General features: G+C 35.3%; 1 protein-coding gene across 6 annotated transcripts in view; it reads left to right on the forward strand.

Annotated features, from left to right (window-relative positions):
- DZIP1 (DAZ interacting zinc finger protein 1) overlaps positions 1 to 15297 on the forward strand; it is a 37400-nt gene that overhangs the window by 7817 nt on the left and 14286 nt on the right. For all 6 annotated transcript variants that reach the window (XM_086880881.1, XM_086880883.1, XM_086880879.1 and 3 more), the window contains exons 5-12: positions 703 to 787; positions 2180 to 2304; positions 4499 to 4660; positions 5320 to 5457; positions 6475 to 6537; positions 7781 to 7921; positions 10213 to 10261; positions 11529 to 11588. In XM_086880881.1, the coding sequence (XP_086737007.1) occupies positions 703 to 787; positions 2180 to 2304; positions 4499 to 4660; positions 5320 to 5457; positions 6475 to 6537; positions 7781 to 7921; positions 10213 to 10261; positions 11529 to 11588 (823 nt within the window). The remainder of the gene's footprint in view (positions 1 to 702; positions 788 to 2179; positions 2305 to 4498; positions 4661 to 5319; positions 5458 to 6474; positions 6538 to 7780; positions 7922 to 10212; positions 10262 to 11528; positions 11589 to 15297) is intronic.

Here is a 15297-nt window from a genome sequence, read left to right on the forward strand (position 1 = left end):
GGCACCAAGGTCAGACTGAAAGGCCTGTAGTTCCCCAGATCCTCCTTCTGTCATTGATTATTGTGACAAGATCTTGAACCTCTTGATCAGGTTTCTTACTGTCATATCACACTGATAAGTAAAAATTACTTTTTTTGAGTGTCTGTGCTTTGTTAAAATGTATTTATTTGAAAAAAATAAGATAGAGGTAGAGAATGATCCAAAAATTATTACAGGCCCTCATGCACAGTCTTAAACTATATTGGAGGGTTTGTAGATGTAGCCTCTGTCCCTGTACTACCCATCTATTTTTAATATATTCTGAACATAAGTAGAATGTACTTTGAAGGTGAACAAAAAGGATATTTCAAGAAGGGTGGGATCCAAATTTGACTTCAAATTTATATTCAAAACTATTAGGTAGATTATAGAAACAGTAATTGAAACAACTTTGTGCTTCGGAAGGATTCTAGGATACTAATATAGCCACATACCATTTCTTAGAGAATTGTGTACTGTTACTTTACCTTTGGGTACCATGAGAATTTTTGTTCTTGTGAGATGAAATTTGTTAAAGTTACCTTGTTTTTACATATGAACAAAATGTAATAACCTGTTAAAAACCTTAACCACTGTATTTACCAAAAAGATATTTACTAATGTGCTTTCAACTGTTTTTTTTTTTTGTTTTGCTTTTGTCTTTGCTTTGTTTTGTTTTTGTAGTGTCCGTTTTGTGAAAAGGCTTTTATGACCTATTCCTTTTTACAAAGTCACATTCAAAGACGTCACTCAGGAGAGTCTGAGATCGGTATGTACTTCAATGTTATCAAAAATATTGACAGAGGTAGTTTAGAAAAGTGAGGATGTGCAGTCCATGATTTTGTGTAACTTGGAAGAAAAGTTTGTGCTTTTCAATTTTAGGTGGCAGATCCCAGTTTGTGTGAATGCAAGTGCCACTGGCTGATACAATGTATTGGGCAACATATGTTTCAATCTCTGGAAAATAGTTTACAAAAAACCGTGTGCCGTATTTGCAGCATCTTCTCAAACTAGCTTTTCTGTTGAACTTTAGCCAGTAGCACAGTTCAAAGCAGAGTTTCCCTTTAGGCATGTATGTTATGAAGGCATGGGTAAAATGAACAAGCACTAAGGAAAATAAATTTTGTAAATATATAATAATTATTAATACAGAAATAGTCCACCCCACCTGCAATCAGTTTGAATAGCATCAGCCTCTCCTGAACTAAACTGACTGTATAATGTAGTGAGAAAGAGAAACTGTTAAGAACAGTCTGACTTCATCTATGACAATCAATGTTGCTTTACCACTAACTTGCATACTTTTTTCTCTCTTCACTAAAAGAGGTTTAGGTTGGAAAACAATGTTCTCAAAGCTTTTTTCATTCATATCTAATTTCTCTCCTTCCTGCTAGGCTGCACACTTATGATTTATTGCTATGGATTAACAAGTATTGACAAGTAACAGTGATTAGAAACAAGTTAGGAAAAAAGGAGCATTTGGGAGGAGAAAAAGTAGGAAGAATCTAATGAGGTCACAACTGTAGCTTGTCAGGCAAATGAAGCAGCAGCAAGAGTGAGAGGGGTCTGAATAAGCAGCTGAGGAAGTCTGAATATATTGAAAGACGAAAGAAGTTCTTGTGCACCTTACACTTGATAAAAATAAGAGTCAAAGATGCTTCAGAAACAGTTGAAGTAATTGTATAAAAAGATTAGCCTGAAATGGCTCTGTGGAAAATATCCCATGAAGTTATTTCTGAAATAATATTCAGATTCCCAGATGATAGGCAAGTAAATCCTTGGTAAATTGGGCTCCTTACAAAAGTTATTAAGAATAAACTTAAACTAAGAGATTGAATAACTGCACTTACTTTTTTCCCCTCATACATCCTTTTTACAAGCCTGTGTTGCTTAGAGTCCTTTGAAATTACAGAATACTTTTTCATGTAAATATTTCATTTCACATGTCAGTGGTACAAGTATTTGAGGGTAAGTTAGCAGTCCAGAGAATTTATATATTTAAAATCATCTATGGAGAATCATGGTAGTGGGAGGGGAAATGGTCTAAGAAAGTCACACTTTGTGAAGATGTTGCTGAAACACTAGAAATGTATTTGCAGGAAGTATTACAGTTCCAGAAATTTCAACAAACTTTTTTAAAATCAGTGTTTCTTTCAAACAGAACAGAAGAGGAAAGGAAATACAGAAAAATTGCAGGATGAGATTGAAAAACTGAAGGAGCAGTTGCAGCTCACCAAGTCCCAGTTAGAGTTTGAACAACAGGCTAATTTGGCCAGGCTGTCTAAGGTAATAACATACTAAGTAATGTGAATGTCTCAGAAGAATTAGCATTTGTACTGTGTTCAGTCAAACAAGAGAAGTACTCAATTTCCCAGTGTTGAGCAGGTTCAAGATTCAGCTGGACAAGTCCTGGGCCACCTTGTCTAGTTTGTGCTGTTGTCAAGAAAGGCTGGACCAGATTATCCTGGAGGATAATCCCTTCCAACCTGATAGTCTGTGATGGATGATGATCTTCTTTGTTTTCAGAGGAAATCCTCATCTTCTGTAAACATTGAGTATCTTTTTCCCTGAACTCAGCTTCAGGCTTTCTCTTTTTTCAGTCCTTTTGTTCCCCCTTTCTTGGAAGTGTTCAGCTTCTATTTTCAAAGTACTGAATGACCAAATCAAAAGCTGGTAGTGTTTCACTTAGCAGTGCAGGGACTGTCAGAATAATGAGTCTTGGCCCTATGTGGACATGTGGAAGGTATTCTGCTCATTCATTCTGTGCCTAGATTTTGAGAAGTACATCTGTAACATATTTCTCCTGTCCCTGAAACATTGTTTTGTTTATGAGGTGGAACTTGGAGTATTCATAACAGTGCAGTGCAGATTTTTTGGTGCCTTAGGGGCTCTTTTGAAGTCACTTGTCTTAGCTGAGACTCCTAACTGCAAGGGGACTACTTGAAATGTCCTGAAGCTACAGTTTGCAGTCTTACACAACAAGAAGCTTTCAAAACTTCTATGTTTTTCTGGGATTTCGGGGAAGATAGAAATGTGTGGTGTAACTGGTTACAGTTTGTCTGCCATGACCGACAACCACTGTCAATTCAGGTGTCATAATGTCACTGTTGTGTTTGGTTTTTTTTAAAGAGAACTACTACTGGAGGGAATTTGTATATAAACTGCCATGCTTCCTATTCTTGGTCCCTTATGCTCCTTTGAGGTGAAAGGATACACATGATCCCATTCTTCCTAGTCATACAATGATTGCATGTTATAGTTAGAGAACAAATTCAGAGTGAATGCTGTGATGGAAAAATGTAGGTGTTTCCTAATAGATATGTATGTCCTGGACACTGAAATGCAGGACTTCAAACAATTAGAGAACTATATAAAAATTCATCGCTATGTAGTGGAATGGTTGAAGTAATCTAATGGATAAAGTGGTGTAAATGTATATGGGGATAAAAGAGTTCTAGTTTTGTCTATGAAACAATGGGTTCTGAGCTGAGTGCTGTTACTGGAGGGCAAGGTCTTAAGCTTGTGACACATAGCCCTGGGGAAATGTTAGTAGCAGCTAGCAAAGAAAATCAAATATTACCAATTATTCTGAAAAAAACACTGTGCAAGCCACAGCCTAAATATGTTGTGTGAGTCTAATCCCTTCCCTTCATCTCAAAAAGGATAGGAGAGAGCTATAAAAGTTATGGAGATGGGCTACAAAGAAGGTCAGTCAGTATTTAAAATGACTGAGCATGCTGAGTGGTCAGTCTGAAAAAGAGACAAACACTTGATGAAGATGGAGGGTGAGATACTGATACCTGTGAAGTCATGACTTAAACAGAGTGAATAGTGAAGAATCATTCCCTCTTGTGCTCTAGTTCAGGGCTCAAAATCCATCAAATGTACCTACCAGGAGCCAGATTCAAAAAACTACAAGAAAAGTACTTGGCTCTTCATGAAGCTTGTGAAGCTCATTGGCAAAAGCTGTTGCAGTTGTTAAAAGCTGATGCAGCGGCAGAGGATGACTGCAAAGTGTATGAGGAAAAATATATTGAAGTTTATGCAGTTAATGAAGTTCACAGAACTATATCAGGCTCCAGAAGTTCTCTGAGCTGAAAACAGCTGGCAACTTAGAGACTGTGAAGGAGAACATGCACATTTGCTTGCCCCAATATTGGCCTTTCTTACTTATACACTTAGAGCCTTTGTGAGGAACAGGATTCTGAACTAAGTGGGTCTTTGATATGACCAAGTAAGGTCATTTGTGTGTTTTTCAGTAAAAAATAATGAACTGCCAAAACTCTTTTGAAGTATACTTGTTCAGCTAGCAAAATGTAGAGTTTGTTACCCTAGAATTCTTAAAAAAACTGTTGGTTTAAATGTTTTTTGATGTCACAGTATTTCCTAAATACTAAAAGGGACTGCATTCTACATGTAGTTTAGGAGCTTGAATATGTATTGAATGTGAGGAAAAATATATATTTTTTTTTAATTTCAGGAATGTGAGCAGCAAAAATCAAAAGAAGAAGAGATTCTACAATCATTTAACAAATGGAAAGACGAGGAAAGAGAGAAATTGGCTGATCAAATAGAAAAAGTGAAAGATATGTTTATGAAAGAGCTTAAGGAGTTATATTCAAGAAATTCAACCTTAGAAAATGTAAACAATTTAGATTTTCTAACATTTAAAGCATGAATCCCTTACAATAGATGGCAGTGAACTTTACGTATTTGAAATGTGATATAGACATTGTAAAGCTCTTCCTGCAGAACTCTGAAAAATGATTGAATGGTAGCTATAATTTTATCTTTGTATACATGTATTTTATTAACATAACTTTCGGTTGCATTTTTTTTTTTAAAGGATTGTTTTGTATGAATGAATGATCCCTTCAGCTATTATGTCAGTTTTTCTTTACTCCTCAGCCTTTGAATACCTGTTTATAGGTTAGTAGATATTGTTGTGGTTGCTGCATGTTAGGTATCCTTATGTTAATATGGAGGACAGTAACTTCTGCATTACGGTCCTGACAGAATTCACATGTTTTCAATACATGCTTTGGAAATGCTCACTAGCAAGAGAATCACAAAAGTGTGGCTGGATCAGAAAACAAATCTGCATGGCATTACCAGAGCAGCTTATATTTTGTAGCTGCTAGGTCCTGTGTACTTTTACAAGTCATATTTGTATTAGATGTAGATATTAGTAATGACGTGAAATTTGATAAATGCTGAGCTCACAAGAAATGGGGGAAGTATCTGATGCAATCTATGCATAACTGTGTTTAAAGAAAATTTTGTATTCCTCCCTCCTATTAGCAACTGTTAGAATTACAAAAGTCCAATATGCAACAAAAATCCAATTTAGGAACACTGAAAGACAGCCATGAATTTATAGAGGAGAAACCTCAGCGTCCTCAGGATCATCCGAATGTGGTTAGACTAATGGAAAAACAGGTAACACTGTAACTTAATGTATTGCTTTTGACAGATTACTTGCTTTCTTTTTATTTTTGTTCATCTTGGAGTAGGATATGAAATCCCTAAGTAAAATTTTCATTGTTCTTAATGCCAAAAATAGCGGGTTTTAAGGATTTAATACTATTTAATTCTATTCATATAATGGCAAAAAGGGGTTTATTTTTTATCTTTTATAAATGAAGTAATTGTTTCTTATTTATTTATTTATTCTCTTATTCTTTATGATTAAATATAACTGTCTTTGTCAAGTGTGGTGAAAGTTCAGTTCCAGAAGGCTCTAATAAAGCATTTATGTTTAGTCATTTGTGAGGCCACTTACAGAAAAATTGGAATATTCTATTTCCCAAAATGAAAAAGAAAATTAGGAAACTTTCTGACAGGATTTTCCAATCTGTGCCTTTTGTTTTCTTTCACGGTTTTTGGGATGTGAAGGTCTTTGCTGCTGACATTGTACAGAAGTTTGGTCACTTCTGCTCAAAGATGTGCAAAACTCAGTTTTGCTTTATGTTTTTGGTTTTTTTATTTCATCAAAGAAAATTTGCTTCACTCTACAACTCATGTTAATTTTGGGGTTTGTCATTATTACATAAAATATGTTGTTAATGAGTGCTCAAAATTACATTATTTAAAGGCAGAATCACCTGCTCTCACTACTCTTTTTGTTAATACAGAGAGATGTATCAAAATGCTTGTGTATTTCTCACTCACAGTGACTGCATATACAAAGCAAAGAGCAAATACAGTTTCTAGAGTGATTAGTAAGAAAACCACACTTATATGTGTAAATCATGCTTATAACTTTTCTAGGTATTAAATACTGGATTACTCAAATTTCATATAAACTGTCATCTTTTTGGTATTCATGCTTTATTTAGAAAAGTAAAGCTGCATATATGGAACTAAATGCTCATGTGTTATTAACAAGAAGCAGAGCTGCATATATCAAGCTAAATGTGTTGTTAACAAGAATTAACATGTATTTCCTCTATGCAGGAAAAAAAGTGGACAACTTTAATACAAGCCATCCGTCATGACCATGAGACAGAAAAGTCCCTGGTAAGTCACACAGCAAACCACTTACACCTAAAGGAGACTTTAATTTTTTCCTTTACCTTTCAGTAATTCTGGATCTTCTCTAGTACATCTGCCAGATATCAAGGGTTTATAAGAGTGTGTCCTCTTAGCTGTATTTATCACCTCTGTGTTTCTGTGATGGCAGGATCTTGGTGTTTCAGTTAAAGCCAGGGTTGAAACTGAATTTATCATTTTAGAATCTGACAGAAAACTGAAACTGTGTCTGTCTTTTAAAGAACTTACAGCTGATTCTGTGAGCACTGCATTATACAGTATTTTCTGTGTTAGGTGGTTAGGCTGAATAGCTGAGATTTGACTTGCCAAAATGTAGCTTTCATCCACCCTGTACCTGCTGTTACCATGGACCTGTGGCATATGTCTCAGTCTTTTTTTTCTTCTTCCTATCACTTCTCTATTGCTTTTTCTGTTGTAGCTTTCTAATGCAGAATCTGTTCAGCTTTTCCAGGAGAAAACACCATGGCATTTTATTTTGCATCAGTTTATATGTTTTACTATGTAAAGCTTTATTCCTCAGATTTTTTTTTTTTATATCTGCATTTCTTTTTAATCTCTTTACTGCTTTGTTTCTCTCGCTTCTTTTCCTTTCATTTTCCTTTCATCTGCGTGCCCATGTAAGAGCTGAGCAGATCATAGTGGTCTGACCAATGCTTCTCCTCCTCTGGCAAGAAAACATTGGGGAGGAACCATGGAACAGTCCCCAAAAAGGATGTAGTTAAAGATACACCCACATACAGTGCAAGAATAGAATAAGGGAGGAGTAATGTAAGTACTACTTTTGGGATGGTGCACCTAAATAACATTCCCTTTCTTCCACATTTGGAGTTAATATACTTAGTGGTTTATTATTCAAATTCACCTATCACCTCCTTAAAGTATCATTGCTGGACACTATTTATAATTAAAACATTTTCATAGATTTATAGTTTTTCCTGCAAACTTAATTTTATGCAATCTCAGCAATATGTTTATATGTCTTTTTATTTGTATTGAGATTTAGGTAGTCTTCCTTGTGTAATTCAAAAGTGATCCATACAACTGTTTTATAATATATACAAGTCCTAGTGAAGTCATAGAAGACATCAAGTTTTTGATGAGAAAAAAAATGTTAAAAGTATCTAAGCATGGCTCTTGTTTAGACTTCATAGCGTTAAAGTATCTTGTATAGTGTTAATATTATGTTACTTTCCTTCTGATTGCTTTCTAGCTACTGTCACAGATTGAGACAATCAAAACATCAGCAAGAGAAGACCTGAACAGAAATAACATCTTTTACAGGAGGAGGATAGAAGAATTGGAGCAGAGGCTTCAGGAGCAGAATGAGCTGGTTATTAGTCAGAAGAGGCAGGTCTGTTTTGTGAAACACTCTGTTTCAGAGAGCAGAGGACACAGAAACACTATCTAGCATTAGTCTTTGATATTTCTCTGATTGCATATTTAATATTCAGTTTGTAATAGTATTGCTGGAGTGGTTTGGTTCTGCTTTGGAAATTGTGTTGATAGATAAGAATAGATATGGATAAGAGACACAGGAATGTAATCCAGGAATTAAAATACATTTGATAAAGAAAGGCTTAATAAACCAAAAATTTTTTGATGGTGAAAAGGATTTAGTCTGCCACAAAATTATCATAATGAGACCTAGTGTTTGAAATCTGAACATACATTACTTCTCACAATAAAAATAAAGTATCATATTCATTACTGTGAGAATAATTATTTAAAATATTACCGTGTGAAATGTGGTGAGACCAAGTGCCAGATTCTCCCCTAAGATGGGGTAAGCCTGGTTATACCCACAAACTAGGGGACAAGAGGCTGCAGGAGGAGATGTGAAGGTTTGAGATGATGTCATGTTGAATATGAGTCAGCAGTGCCCTGGCAGCCAGGAGGGCCAACCTTGTTCCGGGGCGTATCATGTACAGCATCTCCAGCTGGCTGAGGTATGTGATTGTCCCACTCTACTCTGTGCTGGTGCTGCCTCCCCTCAAGTCCTGTGTGCAGTTTTGGGTGCTTCAGTATAAGAAGGACACCAGACTATTTCAGCTCACCACAGGAGGGCAAACAAGATGATCAAAGGTCTTGAGGGCATTTTAGGAGGAACAGCTGTTGTTACTTTTCTTGTTCAGCGTGGAGAAGAGAAGGCTGAGGTGATCTCATCACAGCCTCAAGGGGGGCAGTGGAGGAGGAGGTGGTGCTGATGTCTCTGGTGATCAGTAATAGGACACAAGGAGAAACGGAATGAAGCAAGGGAGATTCAGATTCAACATTAGGAAAGGGTTTTTCACCCTGGGGGTGATCTGGCTCTAGAACAGGCTCCCCAGGGAAGTGATCATTGTACTGTCAGAGCTATTGCCATGTCTGGACAATACTCTTAGGTTTAGGTTTTAGGTAGTCAAGTGAGGGAATTGGACTTGATCCTTGTAGGTACCATCCAGCCTGAGATAGTCTACAATTCTGTGTTTGGAAATGAAGTGGTTTTGCCTAAAATAAGGTTTTGTTGAAACATAACTATAGATTTTTAGAGGTGATTGGCAGGAGGGCAGATCTGAGTAGTCTGGAGTTTAGACTATGGCATGATTATGTGGCCTATTCCTCTATTAAATGGTGCATTCTTTGTAAATCAACATCTGATCTTACACATTTTGCTTGAGATTAATGTTAAACCTGTACTTGAATGCTTAAAGAATGGAAAGACAAATAATAGCTTTTACATCTCCACTGCCACAAATTTTATAGCTGGAGAAATGGAGGACTTAATCATAGAAGAATTTCCTTCAATAAAGTGACCTTGGAAAGAAAACAATACGACCACAGATGTATAATAGGTTCAGAGGAGTCCAAGTTTGGTGTTTGTGAAGCACAGTTTTGCAGATTTACGTTCTCAATCCCTGGAAAATAGAAGGGCTTGAGAAATAGCTAACACTTCTGCAGAATCCAAACTTAATGGACAATGAATAGGGACACTACTGGCTATAACCAAACAGATAAATAAAAGAGGATCATGGTCCAATATCTTGTGCCAGCTCCATCTGACGCTGGCTATGTGTCTGAATTCATTGTGTTCTCTCTGGGAAACTGGAGTGCAGAACATTGTTTTAATGATACAGGATTCACAAGTTTCCTGTTTTCTTTAGATCACATTATAGCCAATGTGTTTCCTTTACTCTGTCAGTTCAGTGCTTGTCCTGGGGTGTCAAATAGACAAACCTGTAAAGCACAGAGGAGAACTGTTCATGCATTTAAAATCAATGTGTAATTAAACACTCCAGTGTTTCCCAGAGTGGAAGCTAGGCTTGGAAAATGCTACATGAATTGCTGAGGAAGAAAGTATTGAAACTCTAAAGTGCTGAAGTGGCCCATAAGTCCACTCTCATTTGATTTTATAACTGGCAATATCAGGGTGTAAAAAGCATGAGTTCATTAAGACAATTAAGACATTAAGACAATGCAAAAACATTCATTAAGCATGGACAAAATATATATTTGGCACAGAAGAAGTATTTTTCTCCACAAATCATAACCAATAATTTTTGTTACAGAATAGTGCTGAAACTAGGTATTTTATGCCAAATGTTTGTTTTAGATATTGATCCTTTACATTTCTATTGGTTCATGTATTTGTGTTTTCTCCTTTAGATAGAAGAATTGTCCACAAAACCACCTCCAAGTGTTAAAACATATGATGGTGAGTACAAACTGCAAGAAAAAACAGACTTACTTTCTGATTTCTGCAGCCTGGCTAAAACAAATATAGACATCAACTTGACTAACAAAATACTGAAATAAAATCAGTACTGGAAATGCATTTGTTTTTCACAGGTTACCTACCTGTTTCCATGCCATGATTTACAAAGATCATGTTTTGTAGCTGTAAAGACTTCTAATGTACAAAGCTTGGGTAGAACAACTTTATTTTGGGTTTTTTTTGTATTTTTTTTTATTTTTATGAAGTGTAATTTTAATCTACCTTTTTTCATGCTTGACTGTTCTTAGACTGCAGAACTCACAAAAGGGAAAATACTAAAAGAGTAGACAAAACTGATTAACTTGTCAGTTAAGACACAGATGTTCAAAGAATGTTAAGAACTCTTATATTTTTGTCTGTGTGGTACTTTAACAACTGAAGTATATTACAAATAGGTAAATCTGATAATAGTGTTTCAGGATGTTGTCTTGCACCACAAACACCCATATAGTTAATGCTGCAGTTACAGTGACTTGAAGTTTATTGAAATAGGTGATACAGATGAATTAATTCTGATCTCAGTTTGGAAATCATTTTGCTGTATTAACCATGCACTGGCTTGAGCTGAGCCAAACAGCAGGGAGTAGGTTTAATTTGAGGAAGGCCTCATAAGAGCACAGCCACATAGCTTTTCATCTGTAGCTGGTCATAGTCATTCATACTGAAGCACAGACAAGTAAAAGTCCATGGCACATGGGCAGATTTGCTCCTAGCCCCAAGCTGATCTGAGGAATGTAGGATTGAATTACTAATTCACTCCAAGGCTACACATACATGATCTATACATCTATGAGGGTTTGCACTTGTTGATGTCAAGTGTGGATGCTGCAGATCCTCTCTGGGGAGTATAAGCCCCAGTCAGGCTGGTATTGGCTAAGTAGCTTTGGGCCAAGACTTCTTCCCTGTGACACAAAGACAACATGCACTCATGACCAAAAGAATGATTGCATTCTAGTTCAGTGATGATTTAGTTAGTAGTTTCTTTTCCTGATTCTAGAAGTGTCAAAAATATTAAGCATATATAGAGATATACTTTTATGTTGTGATGAAATGGTTTTTACTTTGTAAATTTTTTATTTTTCCCTATTAATGTAAAAAAATAACTAATTTATGAATGTGATTAAATATTGCTACATTTAAGAATCTGTATCTGTTACTGTTTACTATAATACAATTCAATTATTTTTTTACTATTATGTTATTTTAGTGAACACTCCTGTAGAGCGTCTTCAAGAATCTAAATCAAGTCCATCAGTTACCCTACATGGTAAGGTTTTTTAATAGGTCCAGATCCAGAACTTTCAAATCTAACACTCACTCTTCTCAGATACGTTGCTTGTCAAATCATAGGTCTAAGAGTAGTTTTGTTGGAAGAACATAACTTGCATGTCAGAGTTGAGAATTTCTATGAAATAATTATAAGGATGCACTACTGAGAAGAATAAATGAAAAACAAATTAAAATAATTGGAGAATATTTCCTAGAATATGTATATTATTGAAGCACTTAGATGAAATTTATTGAGGAAAAATATCTGTGTTTTCTAATGGGAAATATGTTCATCTAATATATGCATATACTGGATAGTTAAATGCATCTGCTGGAATTTGTGTAGGGAAACATGTGGAGATGTTTATTTCAAGTCTTGAAATACTGTATTTTCCATGTGACTTCAAATGGCAAGGAGTAAAAATACAGAAGAGATAATCAAAATAGACAGTTATCCTGTCCTTGTTCTGCCAGCGTGTATATCTGTGGTTACATATAGATTGTTACTTAGGTATTTTAACTTGCAGCATTGTGATATCCTTTAGACAGGGAGGGGGGCGAGGGAGCTATATTTATGTTGTTTTGTACTTTGTGAAAATAGTTTTGTTTTTTAATCAGTATGCAAATTATTGGAGAGTATTGTTACCATACCAATATTCTGAGCTCAACTAATTCTTTATTTTCCCTTTAAGTAGTAAAGTTGTGAAAAACTAGCAAGCAAAATGTTTAAAAACAGTTTATTAATTTGAATTATAACTAAAAAATGTATTTTTCTAATTATTTCTCTTAGTTTTTAAACCTGTCACATGGGGACTAAATGGAATTTGTCTGTGAAAAATGTGGACGATTTTTCTTTTTCACCAAATACAAAAAGTTCTGAAAAGGACACTATACATCAAGCTTTCAATAATTTAATGAGGAATAAAGAACTCATGTAGTGCTCATTTTAAACTATTGGTTATGACAAGAATTATTTTAAAAAGGAAAATTGATTATATTATTGCTAATTATTCTGTGGTAACATTATTTGAATAATAGAAAGATTTCTTTCTAAGTTATGCAAAGTTCAGTAGTTCATTGCTTGTAGCTTTCTGAGTTAAACTACATGGATGAATATTGTGTAGACAAAAGTAACAGTATATTAAGTAAAGAGAATTAGGAATAGCATTTTAAACAATTAATTATTTTTCATTTAAGCCAGCCTCATTACACCAAAATAATAGTTCTGGTTCTGGCTAAGAAGTCTCACAGCATGTTGTTCAGCAATTGCCCTGAATTTAAGTTTTATGGAGATTATGGCTGCTAAGGACTTACCAAGGTTGTCAAGCATTAGTTACTTGGTGCATTTGCTTTCATTTGTACTGAGGGCAGAAACAGCCCTGTGAACATTAGTATTTTTTGTACTCTGACAATTTAAATGAGCTCATTCAGATCTTTCGTAATGTCTTGCTGCTTCAAATATGAAGTTTGTGACATCTCGTGAAACTTCTCAAGATAGAAAAGGCTGTTCCTGCCATTGATACACAAAAGATTCAACATCAGTTTATTATGAAACCTCAAAGAAGGTGTTCCCTTCAGATTCCTTTGCTGATTACTATTTTATTTATCTCTGCAGGTCTCTCTGTCTGTCCCCTTTCTTCCCTTCTGGATTGTTTTTTAAACTTGCCTTACCTAATTTTCTGGAGGTTAGCAGAAGTTATGGTGTCTTTCCCGAAGTTTTCAGGACTCCTCAAGGGATTGACTTACTGAATTAAGACATCATGGCTGCATCTCATGCCTTTATGAGAAGGAAAGCACTTCCTGGTAACTTCTGTAGACAAATTTATTTAGCACAGATCATCTTATAATTGCCTGCATATAAAATATCTTCTTTTTTTTTAATTAATTCTAGAAAAGGCTCTCTAATGTGAACTTAAGTACATTCTTCAAAGCCGCTCAGAAGCTTTTGCATCCTAGTATTCATTCTGCACATCTTAAATCTATGTAATGAAAAGATAACCCTGGTTGCAAATGTGAGTTATCCTAGGTGTAAAGTAGGAGAGCAACTATGTTAGTCTGTTGGTTTTGTGTTAATATTCCTGACTTCTTGTGACAGCTAGTAGAGCTCCTTGAATTCCATCCTGGTAGAACATTCTTCTATACATTTCTGAGCTTCCTGTAGGGTTTTGTGCAAATATATCAGCTCTTACTTTCAATGATTATTTCAGTTTCACAAAAAAAGCAACAGATTAATTACAATTTATTTTTTTAAATACTATTTTAAAATTAAGCTTTGCCTCCTCTATTACTCTTGAAATGTTGATACTTGTTCAATATTTAGGCTTTGCTAGGTCAATAATATTAGGTGGAATTGAAGATGGTAGTTAAAAAGCAAAGCTGCAAATTAGATTGTTCATTAAAACCTATGTTTCAGTATACAAACAGGGTTTGGACATCTAGGCTCAGCTATCACTAGGGGCATAGCTGAAGCACCTGAGGAAAATATAGTTAAAGTACTTACTCTTCCTAGACAGTAAACAGAGAAAAGGGGTGCCTTCAGAGTTTGGTTCAGCTGAACTAAGATCTGAATGCTCTTTGGAGTTGCTTGTGTCTCTTTGCTGACTGTTGAAGGAGTCTGAGGTGACTAGGCTCCTAACTTAGAGGCCTCAGGTAAGTGTCAAAAAAAAAAAAAAAATCTCAGAAATATTGGTTTAAAACTAATATTTCTGCTGCTTATGTGCAGTATGTGGCTTTCTGTTGATCACTTAGGAGAAAAAATATATGAAGTGCATTAATTCAAAAACAGTGGTCCAAATTACAGATATCACAGGTTAGGTCTGGCAGCTCTTTGTATGTGTAATTTGAGTATAAATTAAAGGAGTATATAATGAGTGTAGCCATGGCTTGCATTCCTTACATCTTCAAGAAATGCAGTAGTTTAAAAAAAACCAAATTTTATGGTTTTTCCTAGCTTGTTACATTGCAAGTGCAAAGTGCTTACTGTAGATGACACTACACCATAGATAATTTTATTGCTTCTGTTCAGGCTAAATGTTCTTTAGCGTTTCTTTTTTCAACATAAATAGATGGGATTTCTTCTTTAAATGTTGGCCAGAAGACTGCTTTTCCAATAGTACTGTCAGAATATTGTGTTTTTTTAACTAGTAGGTAAGAACAGACAAATTATATATGATATGCATGAAACTTACACAGCCTGAATCCTTCATTATTGATACATGTATTTTCCTATTCTACCTGTATAGAAATGGTCTTCAAATACTCTTTAAAACAGGTATTTAATTCTTTCTTAAAGTGTGCTGGGCACATAATTTTTCAGTGGTATAATTATCCACTAAGAAATTAATTAATTTGATACAACTGTGTCTCTACACATACTAGCTGGCCAAAGAGATACTCTGGATGATGTGGGATGATATACACAGCACTGCTGGCCTTAATGATGGCTAGAATTAATATGGCTGATCAGATGGCCAGAAGAGCACATCTCTGGTAAACATAAGGAGAGGACTCCTTAAGGGGATCATCTCCACACCGGTCTATAAACCAGAGTAATGGTTTTCCTTAAGTGTGAATCCAATGTGATGTTTAATAGATACCTCTTAGAATATGTGTACAGTGAAAAGAAAGAAAGGGCTTGTTTATGTCAGGGAAGTTGGTGTTTTCAGGTGTTGCACTCCCTCATGCCTTAGCATTTGATCTCCCCTGTT

The sequence above is a fragment of the Cyanistes caeruleus genome, chromosome 3 (genome assembly GCF_971803275.1).
Source record: "Cyanistes caeruleus chromosome 3, bCyaCae1.hap1.1, whole genome shotgun sequence".
In the NCBI taxonomy this organism is placed as follows: Eukaryota; Metazoa; Chordata; class Aves; order Passeriformes; family Paridae; genus Cyanistes; species Cyanistes caeruleus.